This window comes from Periplaneta americana, chromosome 9 (assembly GCF_040183065.1).
Source record: "Periplaneta americana isolate PAMFEO1 chromosome 9, P.americana_PAMFEO1_priV1, whole genome shotgun sequence".
Classification (NCBI taxonomy): domain Eukaryota; kingdom Metazoa; phylum Arthropoda; class Insecta; order Blattodea; family Blattidae; genus Periplaneta; species Periplaneta americana.
The window spans coordinates 52,094,550-52,118,433 of NC_091125.1; the positions used below are offsets into that span (position 1 = coordinate 52,094,550).

The following is a 23,884-nucleotide window of genomic DNA, read 5'->3' on the forward strand; positions in this document are numbered from 1 at the left end:
AGACTAATATCAGGTAAACCGTGACTAATTCTCGGCCTCATACCGCCAAAACCTATTTCGCTATTACAAGTCCATAGATGGTAAATAATATATTTTTAATGATACAGCGTCATTAAATAACTGAATAAAATATGAGGTCAAATTAGGAAGGACACACAACTTAAATTTTACAATGTGATGGCTAGGAACCGTATTTTGTCCCACTGGACTGCAAGTTTAAGTATTACTGGAGTTTTTAAGTGGACTGCGTGCGTGCATATCAATAGAGCTATATAGCATAACCTTCTTGGTGAATTTGTAAGCGAAGTACTTACTTGACTGTCTGCTCACGGGACTCCTAATTGGTCAAGTTAGGCGGAACAAAACATGGAAAGCTTTAACAATTACACTAATATTTATAATTTAAATTATTTACACTGTGTTCACTTAAATACGCTATTTTTACTATTTACACCTATCATAAAGAATGTAGGCCTACATTGTTCAAACATTATTTACACTTTTATGTACAATGTTGTGTATTGCAATTCAAGATATTTCATTATTAATAATACTATAGCCTGATTATTTTGTAAATAGTGTATGTAAGTTTGATCAATGTAAGCCTACATTCTTTATGATAGTGTAAATAGAAAAAATAGCGTATTATAGTGTACAGTAGCGGCAAAAAAAAATATAACCGGACCGACCCTTGTAGCTAATTTCAGAGCCTTGTTCACCCAGAGCACGATAGACTGGTAACTAAGACTAGTGGTTCGAATCCTGCCTGGGAAGGAAACTTTTCTTTTTTATTCCTTATTCAAATTTATTCCCAATACTTTTCGATTGCAGCCATATTTTAGTACTTAATTAACTTATTATTCCCAGAACATGAATTTTACCAGCTATCGAAAAGTATTAGGAATAAATTTGAATAAGGAACACTTAACCAATGTTTTACCTCTCAGCCTTAAAAAGAACCTGATCCAAACTTTAGTGATGCCCCACTTCGATTATTGCGATTCTTTATTCACGAATCTAAATACTGATCTTGCCCATAGACTACAGCGTGTTCACAATATCTGCGTTCGTTTCGTTTGTAACATTAGAAAATTCGATCATGTAACACCGTCACTAGAATTGTTGTCTTGGAGTCCACTTAAAGAAAGAAGATTCTTCAACTCTCTCTTATTACTATTTAAAATCATCCACACCTCCACACCCTCTTACCTAGCGACTCGTTTTGTTTACCTTTCACTACCTCGAACCCGGAACATATACCTTCTCTCTATTCCTCTGCACAGAACATCCTTCTACTCATCATCTTTCAGCATATCTATTCCACGCCTCTGGAATTCTCTCCCTGACCACGTCAGAGACTGTCGGACAATATCAAAATTCAAATTTAAATTAAAAAATCACATTCTAGTTCGTGGAATTGCTTGTTGAACACATGTCAGGTTGCGCAACTTCACCTTAACCCATGACATATAGTAAATATTGTAACTATGCTGTTGTAAAATTGAAAATTAATATGTAATGTATTTATTTTTATTATTATTATTAATATTATTATTATTATTATTATTACTACTACTACTACTACTACTACTACTACTACTACTACTACTACTATTATTATTATTATTATTATTATTATTATTGTCAGTTATCAATATCATCATTGCTATCTCTGTTTTCTTTCTTTTTGTTGTATTAGCTCGATGAGAGCTCTATAATGTACTTTTGACTCTGTTGACCCTCTATAGGGCTTTAACTTAATTTGTATCATTTTCATCAGTGTTTGTATTTCTTTTTTGTATTTATATGTGCTATCTGGTAGGATGGAAGAGAAGGCCTTATGGCCTTAATCCTGTCAGATTAAATAAATTATTATTAAATTATTATTAAAAAAAAGTTTCCTTCGCAGGCAGGATTCGAACCACGAAAGTCTTAGTTACCAGTCTATCGTGCTCTGGAGTGAACAAGGCTCTGAAATCAGATACAAAGGTCGGTCCGGTTTTTTTTGCCACCACTGTACTATACTTGGTTAAAGGGGTTGTCAGATATTGACTACTTTCAAAAGCCGATTGTAAAAAAAATGCTTTTCGTCTCTAGAATATAATCTTTCTTCAAATATTACTTTTGTAGAATATGATTTTTATTTTTAATATATCAATTTTCCTTCATTATGTAAATCAGTGCTTTGGTCCAAATTATCTTATTTAACACAAAATTGTAATTGTTTAACTCTTAGAATTGCATGTATCTAAACACGTTTATATTTTGCTCATATTATTATTATTATTATTATTATTATTATTATTATTATTATTATGTTTTCTGTATTACTGTTGTTTATAATATTTGATATTATTTTTATACTGCTTGAGTGGAAGAGAAGGCCACTCTGCCAGTAAGAATAAATCAATTAAATAAATGAATAAATAATTTAAATTGTAGGAAATGTCATCGTGTCATTCTTTATGACTAGAATGAATTGTGAATAGCCTGCAGGATCTACGAGTAGTTTTGAATCATGAATGGATTGTCAACTACATCACAAACAAGACTCAAATTGTTCCCCAATAGTACCTATGCGACGCGCGAAACATGACGTCACGTCAGTATAGTCTATGAACAACTAACCTCATCTCCGTACGCCCTGGGATAAAATACGGTTCCTAGTGATGGCTGTACTAACATTACTTTATGGAACAAATCATGGGTCGTAAATAAACGAGACCTACAAGAATGAAAGTGGCCGAAATGCGTCTTCTAAGGCTGTAAGTCGCTAGATCAAATTCTAATTGGTGAAATAAACTACGCCAATGTAGAGGGTGTTACATAATATTGTAATCTATCCTGATGAATTAAATTATCGTCACTCAGGCCACCGAGATCAGACAAGATGGCAAGAAAATGTAAAGCCGTAACAGATTGGACTCTATCCTTGATAGGAAGTAGAAGAATATGATAACGATGATGATGAGTCTCTTAATCAGTAGGGGTGGGGGAATTGACGATTGCGGCTCACTTATCAATCGTAATATTTTTTTTCTTTTCTTCTTCTGCTTTGCCTAGCATTTTATCCGACTTACAAACCACTGCGATTCATTGGATTCTGCATTTCACAAATGCGGGCCTCCCTGATCGTGGGATCGGCATGACACAGGGCCACCGCTGAGACATCACAGGAAAATCACAAGACAAATCGGGGTAGGATGGCCAGTTCCTTTTCCCTTCCATTGCCTACATTGATTCAGCTACATATTATACGGTTTTTATAACTGCGAGGTACGCAGACCTCGCAACTCGCAGTAATAGCAACCACTCAGTATCGTTTGTGTAGTCCCGATTTGTGCGAGACGAGCCTCGCAATTCGCATGCGTCGGTTCAGAAAAACCAAGGCTTTATTATGCAGCCTAGACCACGAGTTCGAGACAAGAATATCATTTAAAACATTAATAACATATTATGGGAATTTTGCCGCTGTATAAGAAATTCGTTCACGTGTAAACCAAAGTTCTCTTGAAATCAACCGAAGTCTTTCGAAGGGGGCTTGGTGTATGGCAGCCAGTCATTTTTTTGTTAACAGAGACTTACAGCAGTCAAATTTGGAGCATAATCACGAGTGCGATGACAACTTGAACCACCAAATAATGTGCAATAATCTTAAAAGAAAATTAAAACTGGATTATGCTTTAATTCACGAAAAACAAACGAAAGTGATATGTTTTCATATTTCAATCACATCTGCCTGATTTATTTATATTCCTTACATTTCAAAGTTTCTTATTCTTCTTCTTGGCAAATAATGTGACCTGTTCGCTTTGCAAAGCCCTCATTTCCCTTCACTTTATATATCACTCGTAAAATACTTAAAGTGAACGCAGTTAAATAATTATTAATGGCTAGTACTTGTAATATTACACTTATCAGTGCGGTTATGTAAGTGAGGAGAGAAGATAAGGCTAGAAAACAAGTGTTTGCATTGATGCAAATTTATCATATTATATAAATATAATTTCATGTTTTGATAGCGTGAATTGCAGTGTGATAAGATATGATAATTAAATAGGCTAAATAACACCATCAAACATTGGACAGAATCTGTCCCTAAGAACTTTTATCAGAATTGTCGGACTATCTTCAGTTTGTTCAAATCGAGCTTCATCGTCGTTTTTCAGTCAACTGTCTGAAGACAAGTTTAAACCTCACAAGTGACACCAATAAGGCATCACTCATGAGGCAACTAAGCCAGGAGATAACGGGGTATTTGGCCAATTCCTTTCCCTCTCCATTGCATACAGCTCTGACCAGTAACATATTATTACACTAGAGCTTCATTGAATAAATATATTTTTTCTACGATAGTGCGCAAAGTTGCATTGCTTAAAGTGAGCCTTTAAAGTACTGGTGCGTAAAACGAGTAAGTAATCACATTAGGCACTGCTATTCATTTTACGCACTGCTAAAGAAAATTAAATATTCAATATACAAACTTCATTTAGTAAGAAATAAATGTATTACCTCGATCTTCCAGTGCTTAAATATTACACGTAACACAAATTAGTAACAAATTTAACATTCATATCTACATTTTAGCCCTTATTATTCCGATGTTACATGTAGCAGACTATTCATTGTAACAAGATTTATCATTCAACTCTTCCTAACCGCTCTGTTGATTATATGAATCCTCTAGATTCAAAACCCCCTAAAGACAATTGTGTTCAGAACTGAGTTATGTCCACATATTGCTTACTAAGAATGAATTCTAATGATTTATAGAGCTTGAATTCAAAAAGGTACTAATTTTAAAGCAAAAGGTTTGTTAAAAAGTCACTGTTAGGTTGAAAATTCCCTCTATTTGCCACCAGCTACTGTCAAAATCCTTTAATTTGTGAAAATGGATATAGCAGATTTTGAATCTATAGGATTCATATAGCCAGTTTAGACGGCCATGAAATCGTGAACGTGAATAAAACAGGCTGCCATTCCATGAATACTTACTTACTTACTTACTTAATGGTTCTGAGTTTAGATAGCCATGCCAACTTGAAATATTTATTTAATGTAAATTTGTGCTATCGCAGAAAAAAAACATTGTATGACACTCATTCATTTTTTCGGCCCTAGTGCGTTTGTGAAAATCGGCTTTGCCTAGTTTAACAAACTTTATACTCGTGCCTAAAAGAGAACCTTAACAAACTTGTCTCATAAATAGCTATTATCATTGTACAATACCATAAGTTTTTAATGTACTTCATTTGCTTATTAAATGGACGTCATTTTCATCATAGTTCTATATGTTGGCGCTACAATTGAAATATATGTTACTATAAGTGAACACTGTCGGCCTGGGTGACGCAGTCGTTGGAGTGCTGGCCTTATGTGCCCGAGGTAGCGGGTTCGATCCCGGTCCTGGTCGATGGCATTTAAGTGTACTTAAATGATACAGATTCATGTCAGTAGATTTACTGGCATGTAAAAGAACTCCTGCGGGACAAAATTTCGGCACACCGGCGACGCTGATTATAATCTGGGCAGTTGCGAGCGTCGTTAAATAAAACCTAATTAATAAGTAAAGGCTTGCTAAATTATCTACGACCATATTATTAAAGATTAATTTATTTTTAAAAGTAACAATGTCTTAACTATCGGACGTCTCAACCTTTCCTAATTCCTACCCATGGAATCTGTAACAGGTAATAGCAACACAGAATGCCGAGCAACATGCTTCCTCACGCTTGTGATTGAGAAACTATGTAGTTGCTGTGCTATGTCGTAGATAATTATTTGTTATTCTGAAAAAAAATATGTACACATTATTTCATATGATGCTATTTTTTTTAATAAAACGAAAAAAATAATTAGATTCTGTTTTGTATGAGTCGTCATTTTGTAAAAGGTTTTTTTTTTTTTTTTTTTTTTACAAAGGTTACAAATCCTGTGAGTCGTGCGGAAGCGTCGCGTCGTGGTTGAGCCGTTGCGCTGCAATCGTGGGTTCGATTCCCAGTGGAGTTATGGATTTTCTCCATTGATCTAATCCCTCTGGCCGCATTGTGGTCCTGAATTTACTGAATTTCTAACAAATGAATTTTAGGAATATTTTCTTTGAGTAAAGACAGCAAGCACGTAGAATTGATGTACTTACGTCTAATAATGCCAATTATCTAGAAAAGGTGGGAGCTTCATGCCCCATTCACATTGTTACCTTAAGAATTATAAAGAAAAGTCATACTACCATTCACGATGGGAATATAAACATAAAAGTAAAGATACTTGGTAGCCATGGAAACAAAACGACATAATTGCATCTTCTTCTTCTTTCTCTTAGTTTAACCTCTCCCTTTTAGGTGCATTTACACGACCCACGTCACCCGGGCCTTACAGGGCCGCGACCTGTCGGGAGAGGAATTAATCTATGGATCACATACATACTTTTTTGACCACACAAGGACGTGGAGGGCCTCCCCGGATGAGGATCAGCTCAATGCCAGGGCCACTTCCGATACAACACAAACATTTAAGGCATTACACATCATTTACTCACACATATGAAAGGGTTAAGGGAAGGATCGCCGTCCATGGCCGGACTTTCAAGAGGTACAATCCCGGCATTTGCCTGGAAATAACTGAGGAAACCATGAAAAACCTCGGTTAGGATTGCTGCCCCCTGGGATCGAACCCCGGATATCCCGAATGCGAGGCCAGCCCTCTACCACGCCGCTAGTCCGCTCGGTATAATTGCATCAATATTATTGTTTTTTTTTTATTTCAGGGGCCTGTGTTAGTGTTTTATTTTAAAATAACTTAAACATAAATGTGGAAGCTTCGTGTGTGTGCAAGCTTTCGCCTATAATAGGGTACTGTGCTATTTGAGAAGTTCATGGCCTGACATAGAAATAGAACTATAATTACTTCGAAACAATTTTATTTTTCAACATAATTCTCCCTTGATTAACACACTTCGTCAAACGGTGCTGCAATGCCTTTACACCCACTTTATAAACAGATTCTTCGAGGTCAGCAAAAAACCTTATACTGCTGCGATAACCTCTTCATGTGACGAACATTTCTTTCTATCCAAGCTATTTTTGAGCATTGAGAAAAAGAAAAAGTCAGGCGAATAGAGAGGATGCGGCAGCAATTTGAGCCGTAGTTCATGTAGTTTAGAAACCGTGATTGCGGATGTGAGAGCAGGCGCATTTTCATGTTGTATGTTTAGTCAACAGTCCAAAACTGTTAGAACCTCGTGACACCAATAAGGCATCACTCATGAGACAACTTCCCAGGAGATAATGGAGTAGGGGGCCAATTTCTCTCTCCCTTCATTGCATATATTTTCAACCAGTAGCAGACTTCAGAATTTTCATGTCCAAACATTTTCTTCTTGATCTTACCTCGTCTTTTCTCATGAATCTTCCCTTTCAGTTGTTGTACCTACTAGATTTGAATAATACTCTTCGTTTATGATTTTTCTCTTCGCTAGATAATCATCTCTATAGAATCCTAGAACACTAACGTCGTGACTTTTCAGACGATAGAGCAGCCTTTGCTTTCTTTGGAGGTGGAGAGTCACAGTGTTCCGCAACAACCGCTGAAATAACCTTATTCTCAACTCGGGCTATTACAATAACAATAACATCCACCCTTCCCAATTAGTGCTGTTTTCGTCGATCGAGTCGTATTTTTAATATACGAATACGTACCAAAGAGCCAATTGACTAGTCTTCTAAATTGAGGTAACTCATCCTTACTTACTTACTTACAAATGGCTTTTAAGGAACCCGCAGGTTCATTGCCGCCCTCACATAAACCCGCCATCGGTCCCTATCATGTGCAGATTAATCCAGTCTCTATCATCATATCCCACCTCCCTCAAGTCCAACTCATCCTGCCTATGTTTTTTCCGTAGTTTTCCTATCGCGCTATGATAAATGTCGGGATGAGTCCAAAAAAATGAACCACGGACTTACATTTCCTCACCACAAAATGTTGGTATTTTTTTTCCAAACAAAAGTCTTCGAAATAGGAGTCTTCGCTTTGGTTTTCGCATATTACCCTTGGTTCATGGACGAGTTTACTCGACTTCCACTCGCACTGCGAAAGGACACGATATGTTTCAATGTGCAAGCTTATAATTACATACCGGCGTTTCTTTTCCCGATGATGCCGTCATGCTTCTCTCCCCTCCCACTATTTTATATGGCAGCTATTAGGTTACGTCCATTTTCGGCTTTCTCCTTCAAAATTCTCTAGAGCTTCTTCAGTGGAACAGCGAAACTCGGAGTGAGACAAGTGGCCAAGAGGCTTGGAGCTCACATATTCAGTTTTTCTCAGCTCCGAAGGACGCGTTTTCGCATACCTTTTAATGTTTCTCCTCATTTCCTCATTCATTTATCCATACATCCATTCACTCACTCACTCACTCACTCACTCACTCGTATTCCTAATGTTTCGACTGCTCCTTTGTCTCTGGCACATTCAGGTTTCATCTTTGGTCACAAACCTCTTTAAAACATTGAACATATTTTTTTTTTTCACATCGATCCAGACAGTCTTTCGAGATTTGACATCCGACGTGCTTTTGTTCCGGTAACAACAAACACGGCAGCTACCTTGAAGAAACCTTGGACATGCCACATGCCAGTTCATTATTTAATATGTGGTAGCCTACACCCGTTTACTTCAGATGCGCATTAACTCACTAATTTTGCGTGCTTTAGTCGACCATCTTTCATCACCATATCCTAGGCTTTGTCCCTATTTCCTCACTGGTTTCTATTACTGGACGTCCACTACGAGTGTCGCCTTCCACATTCTCTCAGTCGTATAAGACTGACCATTTTTTTTCACAGTCGAAAACAAAGGGGCTGATTCTCAAAATGTCGTACCCATGTCTGTTTTAATTTATGTTTGACTTAACCATTTTTAACGAAATATTTAATGACGACCCGATGTTGCTCGATGTTTTCCATTTTGAACAGTCTGCTCCCTGCACTAATGTAAAAATTTAACTACACAAAATTTATTCAGCAGAACATTGTAATATTTCCCGCATTGTAACGCTAATGATTTTGGTATTAACGCAGTTTCAATATTCGAAGGAGGCCGGATTAGCTAGAGTCTAGTGTGCTTTGAAATTTTAAACAAATTCATGTGCTTATTTCCAGTATGTAATGATTATTCAGTATTTCAGGAGGAAAGAGTAAAGTCAGACGAATGAATAGACAACTGCATAACAACTCCATCTTTTCAGTATAACATTACTTTTATTGCATACACTTTGTATAATGGGAAAGTAATGGTAAGCTCTGTAAATCAGTTTAAACACTTCAACCTGTGAAATACTGAAAGTTGCAAATGAGGTGAACTTGAATTAATTTGAAATGGAAGTACAGTGGAGTCTGGAACTAAATTAGTTTAGATTCAGCGTGCAAATTCTTCACTGCTTCTTGCCCTTTTGTCTGAGTGCTTCCTTATACTCTTCCATTTCCACTCCTTCAAAATGCGTGCCTTGTATCTTGCTGAGGAACCTGGAACAGAAATCAAAATATTCATTTGTATTTTCTCTTTCCTTACTAATAATAACATAGAAGCCACTTCAGTAGTTATCCTTCAGATCCTTTTTTGACAGTCAATTCCTATTTGGTGTCTAATGGTTACAGTCTTAACCATCATTGTATGTTCATACACAACCAACTTATCAACCGAGCAAAGACCATCCATTTAATTTAACAACATCGTATTCTATATAGGTTTGTTAGCGTTGATGTGATAGGCAGGAACTGAAAGGGGTGATCTTATACTCATTCAGCATTTATACAATTGAACATACTTGTATTCAAAGTTAATAATACATTAGGAAGTTGTTTGAAATTGTGAGGCTGTTTTATCATTATCGAAACTTTCAAAAGTAGGCCTATAGCATTTTTTTTTAAATCATAACCATTTTATGCTTTTATTTATACGTCAGAAAAACTGGTACAAATTCTTGAGGTTTCCACACATTTTACTCTATCTATAACAAAAGTCAACTCAGTCATCAGAAGTATGCACTCATCTATAGATTATTATTATCGATTCAAAGTTCGTGACATATGTTGTAGTTGGGAGCTGGAAGAAATTCTAACTCTCTATAGCAGAGGTTCTCAACCTTTTCAATGACGTACCACTATTTTTAATTTAGGACAACAGCTGTACCACTAACCAAATTTATTATGGGAAAACCAGCGAATAGGGATTATAAAGAATGGGCACTTCGCGTCGGTACCTTTGATGTAGCCGGATTGATTTCAATGACCTTCAAGCCAGCAAGAGCGTGAGATTCTGCTTTCTCCCTAGAGTTGGCGCTGACATCACACCAGCTAGCAGTCGACACAGCGGAAATATAACACATATAATTAATACATCTAGGTACATTATGTACTCAAATAAAATAAATTGGGTCCATAAAATAATAAATCCGTCATTAACTGTAATGTCTACACTCTAGAGTTCCTTTATAATGAGAGTTGAGACGTTGACCCCAACAACAATTAAAATATGTAATGATTTGATAGCACTGAAAATGGAAAAACAAAACTCTTATGAGAAGTAAAACCATATACCTATATTAAATTATATACAAATATTAAACGAATTTGATACATAATTTTATAATGTGTTGTATTATTTTATAATACAATTTATTATATCTGAAATACAAAAAATTATTATTACAACTAGTTCGTCACTAAGACATAAGGAAAAGCTGTTAACTTGAATTTATTTGAAGCAAAGCATTACTGGATTATGCAATAAGGTAGCCGATGTTTGAATCCTGTGTCTCAACTCTATTCTAAATTATTATCTTAGCCTATGCTCGATTACACTAACCTCTAGCGCTTGAAAGTAGAACTAAACGCTGGCGCACAGAGAAACAAAACACAGGAAAATTCGCTCAGTGTCCATTCTTTATAATTCCTATTCGTTGGGAAAACTTCATGTGTTGCTCCCAGAGTCATAATTACTGCTTCTATGCTTCAATACCAATAATCTATTGCTTTATTTAGGTGTATTTAATTAAGAAATAGTTACTCTTTCAATTTATCCATGAAATACTCCACAACATTTAGAGAAAAATACAAAAAACCCTATTTGTTACATAATGGAAAATGATTGAATGTTACATTACAGACACATAATATCCCTGCTGATACTAGGCTCTAAAACTGAAATAAATTAACGCAAAATATATCTTATAGTTAGACCACTTAGCTAAACCACAGTTTATCAGTGAAACCATTTAAATCTGAAGTGTTAGAGAGAAAACTCTGCACTTCTGACCTAAATTCAGACAGCCGTTTCAGTACATTCCCCCTCGACAGCCACCTACCTGAGAAGTGAATCATGTTAAGAACCCATTTCACTGCACAGAATCGGAATTAATTGTTTTGCTTTAGTATCTCTGCATTTAACGGAGTGACAATTCTCACATTTTTATTAAAAACTCTTCAGAGCAACCGGCATACTTCTCGCGATTAATGCTGCAATGTACAAATTCAGTCTCAGGAGCGACTTATTTAATTTATTTCAAAAACCCCCACTGTGTTTTCCAGTCATCGCACGTGCTCCATCGGAGCAAACACCAACAAATGTATTCCACCGCACATAATCCAGAATAAACTGGTCTAATTTTGTAAATATTTGAAATTGTTCGACCAAGCAATGATAGGCCTATGTATGTATGTATGTATGTATGTATGTATGTATGTATGTATGTATGTATGTATGTATGTATGTGTGTATGTGTGTCTATCTGTCTATCTATCTATCTATCTATCTATCTATCTATCTATCTATCTATCTATCTATCTATCTATCTATCTACCTACCTACCTACCTACCTACCTACCTACCTACCTACCTACCTATCTACCTACCTACCTACCTACCTACCTACCTACCTACCTATCTATCTATCTATCTATCTATCTATCTATCTATCTATCTACCTATCTACCTACCTACCTATCTACCTACCTATCTATCTACCTACCTATCTATCTACCTACATACCTATCTACCTACCTACCTATCTACCTACCTACCTATCTACCTACCTACCTATCTACCTACCTATCTACCTACCTATCTATCTATCTATCTATCTACCTATCTATCTACCTACCTACCTATCTATCTATCTATCTATCTATCTATCTATCTATCTATCTATCTATCTATCTATCTATCTATCTATCTATCTATTTATTTATTTTATCTGGCGGATTTGAGGCCATCAGGCCTTCTCTACCAGACCATCAGAATACAAATAGACATATACAAGAAACAAATGCAGAGAGAAGAGGCAAATAAGAAATAGAAATAAAATTACAGATACAAATCCAAAAAACACAAATGAGAAATATATATTGGTAATATCAATAGTTTCATCCTGTTGCATAGAAAAATGTTTACTTTTCTTAACTGTTGTACTAACTGTCCCTTGACATTTGAAGTCAAAATTGAAAATCTTCATGATACGGCATCATTTAATATTGGTATCAATTAAAGTTTTTTGCTGCCATTTCCACCAAAATTATACAAACCATATCAGTAACTGCTGGTAATATTAATGACTCTCCGATTGTGTGAGATTTTCCTGCTTTAGCTATTCTTAAATTGACCTTGTAAAAAGCATCAAGACTCTTCATGCTAAATCCTATGAATGACGTTATTGGCATTTCCTTTTTGACAAACCAGATAATTTTCTCTGGAAATATTCCAAAGGCTTGTACTTTATGTCTCCGTGCTTGGTTTCAAAATAACGCTTAAAAAGAGAAGCCTTCATCGAATAATTTGACGAAGTCTCATAACAAATCACACACTGAGGAACAGGTGGTTTTTGTATTCCATAAAGGTGAACCCATATGATCAATAACTAGCATTGTACTTGTGTTTTGCTGTACTGGCTTTTCCTTGCTTTCTGCTGCTATGTCTGTTGGTTGACTAGAAGTCGAAGTACTGGCTTCTGACTGAGAATAATTACTTCCTACATTTACACTCATGTCAATCTTAAGCCTTTTTAAGGACCCAGTTATTAGCCACTTGTCCATATTGAATTTCTTAAACTACAGACACAAAATACGTATAAATAAGGCAATAATAAGGCGCAAAGTCACGCAGTTTGAAAAGAAGCTACTCAATTATAACTGCGGATATAAAAAGTATAGTTAAAATATATATATAGTTATTCTGAGTGTATTTAATACTAAGCTATGTGTTTTATGGATGTTATTGATGAATATTAACGAGGTTTGGTGCAATGAAACATATATCAATGAAATCATTTTACGTAGCCGCCATTAGTAAAAAAAAAAACTTTATTTGGTTTGAAATTTTGAAAACAGCTATATAATATTTTTTATATTTTATGATCATTTATATTAATATTTCACATTTCGTTTAAGTACCACTCAGCCGTGGCACACGTGTCAACAGTGATACACGTATCATAGGTTGAGAACCTATATAGCCCAAATTATTTTCTGGTGTCAGAAAATGTTTTCAAGTCTCTATATTAGTTGATATTGATCTTAATAGTAAAATTTCATTCTTTATTAATTTTTAAAGATATTAGATGATAGACGACAGTAAGATATAAGGATCATATGCGAAGACAAAGAGGAAGGCAGAAAATAGGAGAGATTGGAGAATGCTGGGTTTGAAGTGAAAGACTTGTCCTTAGGCAAAATACTATGAATAAATGAATCGCTTGGTTGTGACTTCCAGGTAACATTGGGCGACCATGACATGGTTGTAAAATAAATATTGACACCTAGTGGGCAAAACATGAACTTCAGAGAATATTTAAAAAAATGTAGAAAATGGCGGCCAAATTGTAGCTTTGAAGTCGTATTGGTCAACAGTGGAAAGAGGATTCCATCTCCAGTTAAAAAATAGATTATTGAATGTGACTCCCAGGTCTCACTGGCCTATAGAGAGCTATATAACTTTACTGACGGTTATATTTCTGTAACCGCACAACTTTCAATGTAAGTAAGTTATGGTAGTTTAAATCGATGTTGAATTAGCTGAGTTATACGCTTTTGAAGTAGCATTGAACATTGAAGCTAAAATACCTGCACTTTGCACAGTAGCCTAGATCATATATAGAAAAATAACAGATAACTCATCCCTATGTTAAAATCGGTAGCACTTTGAAGAGAACAACCGCCAGGATCGCCACCCGTCCGCCGTAAACGAACACGGGATGGCAGTACAGTCGCTAATGCAATTCAAATGGGAGTTATGACGTGACTCCTTATGTAACAACTAGATGGCAGCATTGTAAACCTGACTACAGTTGTTGCCTTCAAAGCCTATAAGGCTGAGCTATCTGGGTGTATATAAAGATCTAGAACAGTAGTAAATAATAATAAGAGGTAGGTACATTACCAGTATGGTTTTGTGATAGTGAATGAAACTCGTGGATATTGATCCCTCTTGGACTGATTACTTTATTCGTTTTTAATGAGGTTTCCCTAATTGTGAGACTATTTTAATGTTAGGTCGTTCGTTTTATAAAGAAAGATTTAACTACGATAGTTAGATAGTTGTTTAATCAAATATCGTTTTAGCTCAAGCAAACTCTGATTACCTAGAGGTAATGCTTAGACTTTTCCCACCGAATTCAGACTTCATATCTCGGGGAGTCAGAGTAAATTTCATGATGAACTAAGGTATTGGACTAGGCTTTATTAAGGTGCTCTCCTTCTGCCATTATCTATTACAATATCTCTATCCTTAGTAATAACCACAATGCTGATCACCGACCTCCTACTTATGGTACGATGAAACTTTATATTCCTGCTTTGTTCGGGATTTCAGTCTGCAGAAATGAAACCCAATTGAAGCAGTAAGATCAATAACCATTCAAGTCCATTTATTAAAAAAAAAAAAAAATTATTTCTTACCTAATTATAATTTTTGCACGTAATATTTCTGGTTGTTTTAGAGATCAGGACAAAGTAGTACACCACTTTTGAAGTCGTAACACTTGTGGGAATAACCAAAATTTATTTTCAAATTCGCAAAAAATAAATGGCCAGAAGTGGACTTGAATGGTTATTGATCTCACCGCTTCAATTTTACTTTGTATATTCAGTGAAGTTCATATGAATACGAAACTCTCAGTTGTTTGAACTTAACAACATGTTACGGATTAAAATTCAGTTCAGGGATCTGATGTTATAAGCAAAGCTCGGAACTTGGGTACTTGTGTGTCGTGTGCATGAGTAAGGTTACAGGTACAACGTATACAAAGTTCACGCTGTAAGCGCTCAAGGACAGTCGTATGTACTAAGAAAGTGGTCACATCTACGCACGAGGAAACTATGTCATGTTGAAGCCAATGACAATCAGAGAATTACAAATAAACGGTCTGTTAGAGGAATTAGAAAATACGTGTTATTCGAATGGGTATTATAGAAGTTTGAAAACACATTTTTTAAATTTTAGGTACAGAATTTCGTGGAGAAATTCGGAGGAGATACATTATTTTCTACGAATGGAGAGTTTATATTTTGTAAGTTGTGCCACACACAAACTAAAGGCTGGAAACGGCATTCATTGAAAGACATTGCAGTCCCTTAAATTGGTGGAAAATTTGTCCATAGCCATGGATCAAGTCGTAGAGGGAGCTGCCTTAGTAGTGACACACAAATTGAAAACTATTTTCGAGAAAAATTTACGATATACTTATCTTTCTCAGATAAAAGATCAGCTAGCAACTACTGAAAATCGAACAAAACAGTGACAGTTAAAACATTTATTTTAAGTTTGCTCCCGTCATTTCATGTGACGTGGAAATAAGTTTTTCTCGTTTCAAATCATGTTTAACTCACTGACGAAGAAGTTATGGGTTCGAAAATCTTCGAATGTAAGTAGTCATACACTGTAATATAATGTACAGAGCAGTACAGTAAATTTGATATATTGCTGATGTTTATTTTTATTATAAACATGCTATAAAATTACGTGTTTCAACCTACCACAATAGTATCAATATGTTGCTTCAGCCAGAAACCACTTTTATAGCAGTCCTGACAGTACCTCCGTGCTGGAAGCGGGAGTTTGTTGACATTGAAGTCCGGTCGCTTAGCCACGTGCAAAGACACAAGTCCCTAAGTTCCGAGCTTTGGTTATAAGTAATTGGGTTTGTATGAAATTTCTTGAGGAAGTAGCAAGTGGGATACAGGTCGAAATGATTATGAACTGTTCACAGCGTATAGTTACGTCCCACAAGGCCTCGTTTGTACGCACTTGGATTTGATATCCTCCAGCACATGAGTCTCCAAGTCAGTCAGGCCGTTGGTTGCGATGTCGAGGTTGGACCGCAGCACTGCTTTACTGTTCATGCCCACGAGGTGGGTCGCGGGCCCTGGATGCAGCATTGTGTGGTACTGCGCCAGTCTAGCGAGCTCCACACCGCGTTCCTGTTGGAATATATTGAAATCCACATTATTATCTATAGTACTAGGGCAAGGAATGGTTGTTGGAGGAAGGGTATCCTCACTAATTATATTAACTCCATCCCCTTACTCATCAGTTCCGATCCAGTTAAAGCTATTACTCCACTTCTGCGCTTTCAACACGGCTACAAGCAACGGTATACGCATCATTTTCTAAACGCCATCTCTTCAGGTATTATAAGTATCGCAGATCTTTTTGGCCCCTGAAATTTTAAACGTTGAGCAAAGATTTTTTTTTTTTTTTTTTTTTTTTTTTTTTTTTTTTTTTTTTTTTTTTTTTACCTTGGGGACTTAGTGAAGTGAATTTTTAATGGCAGGCAGAGTAACTATCTCATGCCCCCATGTTTTAGATTGCTACCAGTGCACTTCATTAGAACCAGGTACCCAGCTTCGAAGCCGTTAGCCCTGTGAACTTACAATATATTTATGTTCCCCTATTGTCATAATTGAGGGTTGGTATCTAAGAAATTAGCAAGTTCTTTGTGATAGTAGAAGAGAAAGAGTGGGGGAAGGGAAGTGGTCCGTGGCCCATTTCTTTTAGGGCTCATCCCGACATTTGTCTTATTGCTCAAGGGAAACCACGGAAAAACCTAGAGCAGGATGAGATGTCGTGCTGACGACAAGCCAATTGGCTATAGTTTGGTCGGAATATGTTCGGGTGGGAGGTTTTAATTTAATCATTGTTCAAAATTCACATACATTAAAGGTCCATAAAAGTGTTAACAATTGGAACAATGGATCTAACCTGCCAATAACGTGATGACCCTGAAACAGAGAAATAACATTATTAATGCATTAATAGCCTTGTCTGTGTGTGGAGTCAAGTGGTTATTTATTGTTCAAGTTGGTATTCGTCTTGTACGTTGTCGTTCCAAGCTAGAGGGTGGAGTACGCTCTTAGGTCTTTTATGTTTGTCTAACGCAGGGTTGTAATTTCCTAATGAAGAAATTAGTGCGTTTGTGCTGCTGTACGACTTTGTGTACGTGCAGAAGGCTTGATGTGAAATATATTCTTGAATTGTCGAAATTTCTAATTCTTCATGAATCAATCTAACAGGAGTTACTCTAGGAAGTCCTGTGATGAATCTTAAAATTTTGTTTTGGAAAACTTGTAATTTTTTACGGACTGTAATAGGTGCATGTCCCCAAGCAGGACAAGCATATAGCATTACTGACCTAATTAATGTTTTATACAAAGTTAGAGCTGTGTGTATGTTTAGATGTCTGCTTTTATTTAATATTGGATAAAGCTCCACCATTCTAGCATTGGCAAGTCTGAGTTTTTGTAGTACGTGTTCGGAGAAAGTGAGCCGTCTGTCCAGTGTTACTCCGAGATATTTTACTGAAGTTTTCCACTCGATTTGTGATCCATTTATGGCTAATTTTGTGTGATTTATGCCCGGTCTATTGAATTTATTTCTCCTGCTAAATAATATGGCTTGGGTTTTTGATATATTTAATTTAATTCTCCATCTGAGGAGCCATGGTTCAATGTCACGTAGGTGACCTTGTAGCCTATTAATGGCAACATTTGGCTTCCACGATGCAGTGAGAAATGCCGAATCATCCGCGTATAGCGCTAGAATGCTATTGTTGAAATTTTGATGAAAAGGTAGGTCATTAATATAAATTTGGAAAAGTATCGGTGTTGAGCAAAGAAGCGAGCCACTGTCCAACTTATATGTTCTCTCCAACCAACTGCAACTGTCAACTGATACCCGTCTACCAATCACCGTGACGCTAGAAGTACACTCAGAACTCGTGTAAATAGACCTATAGTGCCAGTAAGTTACGAACGCCAAATCTAATGAAACGTTACAGACTGTACGTTTTTTTGTTATTGTTAGACATTTTTGCCACTCATTACCACTACTGCTTTCATTGTAATTTGTTGTTATTATGAACTCCATCCTATCCTCTTATCATTGACTTCTATGCATATAGTTATTTTCCCTGTAGATGATGGATCGTCCTTTCTCTCTAAACTTTGTGATGATAGAGGCGATATTGTTTGCCTCTCGGTCTCGATCAGTACACTTCTATTTTTCCCCGTTTTCATACACTTGAACTCTAGCTCTCTTAAAATACTCGTTAAACTAGTGCCTTCTAATCAGTGATGGGCGATTTCACGTAGAATGGGTAATAACTTCGAAATTGCAGGAGAAATTTTGTGCAAAAGATGGAATTCGTGAATCGTTCGTCATAGCACGCATTTGCGAAAGTCATCAATATTAGTAGCTATCTTTTGCCATCGACTGTTTCTTTTCTGCTGCACTCTCTGATGTTCCTTCAGCTCCATGTTATTCAGGCAAAAACCTCTTCATCTTCGTTAGAGACACCTTGTTTGACTCTGCTACTCTCTGTATCTTATTTTGACTACTCTAATTATTTCTTGATAAAATTGTATACTGTATATTGAGAACGATCTCTCTTGTTCATCCGCTTTAGTAGGCCTGCTGTATTTTAGTTTAAAAAGTATCTGTGGCATCTCGTCTACAGATTGATTTCTTCTAAGCAACTGAGTATACTTTTCTTTAGTGTTATTGCTCCTCCCTTGTCTACCGGAGAACCTTTGCTGGACCCAACCCTGCAAAGGATCATCACCATAAAGACTCGCTTGCTAACTTTCTCTTTCCTCACAAGTGTCAAAAAGATCTGCGTTACTTATACCGTATTAACGAAAGCTGCTTCCGCCCCTGCAAGTTATGTAAATGATTTCTCTATACTTCGTTCCACAATGTCTAACAGGAGAAGACGCAGAGGAGAGAGACGCATAATTGCTATTCAACCAATGGCAGAAGTCTCATTCCACGCTTGTCTTGAAGTTGGGCGGGGGTAGAACGCTTCAGACCGTCCACTTCAAGTGAAGAGTGGAATGAGACCTCTGCCATAGGTTAAATAGCAATTATGCTTCTTTCCGCCTCTGTCGGCAATGTTTACATCTCCTGTCAGACATTATGGAACGAAGTATAGTTGCATTTGGAATTTGAGATATCTTTTATTTGCATAATATTCTGTAGTAATGAATAATCTACTTTTTTTTTTCAATAAAGCGGAAGGCGCAAGTTTGTTACTTACTTTGCAGTAGGCGGCAGCCTCTGCGCACAACTTCTTCACTGGTTCAATAGCAGGGTGCCATGATTGGGGGCCGTCGTTGGTCAGAAGCCCCATGACCAGTCCTGCAGCGTTGACCACTCCGACTCCCTTGGACTAAATTGCGATCAGAGGAAACATTAGTAAGCCAAGTACAACCTTCAGCGGACAGAGAAATGAACAGGATAGCTACGGTTGTTTGTGGTGGCAATGTTTCTGTGGTACCTGTCACATGAACAATAATTCTAGTATAGCTACTTTATTAAGTCAGTGATGTCAACGAGAGCGCGAACGTGCCTCACAGCCCGTATGCGCTGCTGAGCACGTAGGGCACGCAGGTACAAGTCACTGGTGAAGACAAGAGTTGTACATTACACATTGACGAGGAAGTCGTTCAATAAGTTTCAGGCTTCTTATGTAAGTGAAAGATGAGGTGATGATCTTTGGTATGTGGAAATTGTTTGATTACAAAGAGAAGCAGTGTCAAACGCCTGAAATTATTAGTTGTCTACAGAATGATGTATTCACATTTGTTTTTATTGACATTAAATAGTAGTAAATACGATATGTACAGTACTTGTATGTGTGCAGATGTATTGTTGAGCTTTTTTCTCAATGCATTGCATTTAGTTTACAGAATGAAGTACAAAAAAAAAAGGTATGTTGCTATTAGCGTAGACTCGTTACATGTCAGTTACGAGTTCCAAATCCAAAACTGATCGAATTCGACTTTTTACCTGACATGTTGTGTTTTGTATAGACTACCATCCTGTGAAAAAGAATATCCCAAGTCCGTGTCTAAGCCTGTCTTTTTTAATTATACAAGTATATTAAATCCAGATGTTTGAGATGGGCAGGGCATGTAACACGTATGGGCGAATCCAGAAATGCATATAGAGTGTTAGTTGGGAGGCCGGAAGGAAAAATACCTTTGGGAAGGCCGAGACGTAGATGGGAGGATAATATTAAAATGGATTTGAGGGAGGTGGAATATAATGATAGAGACTGAATTAATCTTGCACAGAATAGGGACAGATGGCGGGTTTATGTGAGGGCGGCAATGAACCTCCGGGTTCTTTAAAAGCCATAAGTAAGAAACAAATAGTCTATATTATTTCAATAGGTATTCTTATATTGCAAGCCTATAATTATAGTTTCTTTGCTGTCCTGAAAAAATTACTTCAATCGACTTAGGATGTTTGCCAATTCATGTCTTCCGTTAGAAAGTATTGACTTCATCAATGATGCACCAGCAAAGACACTCTATGACCACAAAGTTCTTCTCACATTTTACAAAGCTTTAAGTCCTGATGTACTATATTCGGGAGTACGAAGACTTGTGGGGCAATTTATTTCTATATTTGGCAGTACGTAAGTATGTGAGCAATTTTTCTCACTTGTAAACCTCATGCAACCAAGACTAAGACCAGGATTATGAAATGATAGGATGCGGACTATGCTACATCTTGCTTCAAGAAACATTTCGCTCGACCTAAGAAGGCTGGTGTCAGCAAAATGAAAAATATGCACTTCTGAATTAGGCGAGAATATATTCAGAAATTTAAATTTGTTTCTAGAAGTGTGATGTTCATATAATAAGTACAGAATTATGTAATAGTTACATAGCAATTAATTAGATAGGCCTCATTATCTGAAACTGCTTAAGTTAAAGAGAATATACATACGTATGTTTATTATTTATTGTAGGCCTATTATTTCATTTTACCATCTGCAGAATGTCCTGTGATTTCTTTTCCTTTTGTATTAGTTTAAAACGGAAACGCAGCGTTTATGTACTAATTGCATTATTCGATAACTACATAACAATTAATTAGATCCTTTAGATTAATTTGACACTGCTAATACCTAACGGGTTGCGTAATGTGAACTATACATAAAATAAAATAAAATGGAATTGATTTTAATTTATTATAAACATTCATCTCTTACGCGGAATTTAGATGGTACTATCTATTTAATTGCAGAATTTGCACATTTTCAATATCTGAATCCTCATTTGAATTCATTTTAACAATTTTTGTTTATTTCGTGGAGGCCATATTGCTGTTCTTCTGTTATAAACAAAAATCTATCTTGTTCAGAACTAATAAAACAAACATAAACGAATCGCCTCTCAGAAGAAGAAACTAATAATAATAATAATAATAATAATAATAATAATAATAATAATAATAATAATACAGTCGCCTCTCCACAAAAGACATGTTCAAAACCAATAAAAATAATACAATTAATTTGATTAAAAATTATTTTTTTATCAAAGTGGATAAAACATTGTAAGATATCCTTATCGTAACTTCATATTACAATACTCAACTGGTTATCAAACTCGTATATTAATATAAAACGTTACGATACTCTTATTATAAATAACTGTTATTTACCACTTCAACTTCATCATTATCCTCACCCATTCCCTACACTATACTTACACGAACACTTACACATACTCACCCTAGTACACGACATAACTCTTTACAGATACAAATCATGCATAACGTGGCCCGCCGAAGTGGTGTGCAACTTGAAAATGGGTCACAGTCCTGCCATCTATCCTCAGTATGCGGAACCCGAATCACGGATGTGAAGTGGGTAGGCATTAGACACACCAGGGGCGAATCTAGACTTGGTGCCTCTAGGCAGATAAAAATATTTCCGCCCCTTATTTCGCCCTATATACGTCATTTGGATCAACTGAAATAATTGATTCCGCATCATTATTACTGTTTCTGATATCGAAAACGCCCACTCAGATAAACCACACTATTTTTGGTACTGGTCGTCACATTATTACACTCTGATGTATCTGGACTCGAACAGGCTGGCTGTGTTTGTTTTTTTTTTTTTAATAGCACATCTATTTTTGCACTTTTTCTCTCTTTTCTTATTGCCTTGTCTTTCATGATTTTCCGGTATTGTTGTTTAGTCAACAGTCCGAAGACAGATCTGGACCCCACAAGTGACATCATCAAGGCATCACTCATGAGGCAACTATGCCAGGAGATAATGGAGTAGGGTGACCAATTTCTTTCCCCTCCATTGCATACATTGCTGACTAGCTACGTATTCCACTAATCAGACATCAGATGCACACAAACAATTGTTCTTCCTCTGACACACATCGTCAAGTGAGATGTACTGCCTCATAATAGATTTACATATCAGCCAGAACCTCAATCAGATGTGTTTCCGGCATTGAGAACCGCTTAGCTTTTTCCGACTGTAACTCATTATAATGAATATTAAAATATAAATCACCTAGGTACAAAACAGCTGCACTCTTTACCATTTCAGATTAACTGCCAAGCATCCCACTGCTACAGTGGCTGGTGACATTTTCTTTGAATTGAAGTCCGAGTGGATATTATTGAGTGTTCATACTGGCTGGCTACTCCTATGACAGAGTTCGCGACGTCTCTCATCACAACGAGATTTGCCTTCTTAACGTATCGTAATAAATAATACCACTAAGTTATTTAAGGTTATAAAGGTCTCAGCGTGAGAGGGCATAACATTGAAAAGCGTGCTACGATCGCATTGTGATACTATTATTGAAAAACTGTCCTCTTTCCCGTTGGCAGACAGTTGATTAAATTTGAACTGATTGTAGCCAAAGTTATTCATATCCTTTTCATTGTGCGTTTAAGTTGATGTACTCTTTTAAAAAGTTATGAATAAAATGTAAAAATATATAAAACAAATTAACAGTAATAGCTTAAAAACCGCCCCCTCAAATCTGCCGCCCTAGGCAGCTGTCTAGTCTGCCTAGGTCTAAATACACCCCTGAGACACACAGAGATATTATAATATTTATAACGTGACTCTTGAATGACTCTATATTTCCATGTTTTTAGTATGTCTTCTTTGATCCCAGTAGCTATAAAGTCGCGTCGCTTTTATTTCCGGCGTGACTCCTCCTCTTTGCTTACGCCTTAACAGTGAAGGCTCTATAAAGTCTAGGTAGGTAGCATTGTTTGCCATTTTTCTTCGTTAGTTGCCGAGCTACCAGACGAGGAATCAATTTGACGCACCGTTAAACATTATTATGTCGTAGCTCCTATGATAATAAATCAAACGCACTGTGGAAAATAACGTCCTCGTGTGCTTTCTGCGAACGCCAACGAAAGAGCCAAAATGGCGAGCGATTATATTAAGTATTTATCGAGCTTTAGGAAGTGCATAATGTCATCAGCAGCGAATCACAAGACGCAAACATTTAAATGTAGCGACCTGCAACGTGATTGGCTGCCGGAAATAAGAGCGACG

At 36.5% G+C, this 23,884-nt stretch overlaps 2 protein-coding genes across 2 annotated transcripts in view; one reads left to right on the top strand and one right to left on the bottom strand.

The window, feature by feature from the left end:
- Window positions 1-23,884, top strand: part of LOC138705936 (haloacid dehalogenase-like hydrolase domain-containing protein 2) — a 139,993-nt gene that overhangs the window by 57,212 nt on the left and 58,897 nt on the right. The window lies entirely within an intron of this gene.
- The window catches only part of LOC138705931 (uncharacterized), a 29,774-nt gene continuing 15,128 nt past the window's right edge, over window positions 9,239-23,884 (bottom strand). The window contains exons 6-8 of the mRNA XM_069834725.1: window positions 19,583-19,714; window positions 16,297-16,469; window positions 9,239-9,524 (exon numbers count right to left, since the gene is read on the bottom strand). Coding sequence (XP_069690826.1) covers window positions 9,434-9,524; window positions 16,297-16,469; window positions 19,583-19,714 — 396 coding nt within the window. The 3' untranslated portion in view covers window positions 9,239-9,433. The remainder of the gene's footprint in view (window positions 9,525-16,296; window positions 16,470-19,582; window positions 19,715-23,884) is intronic.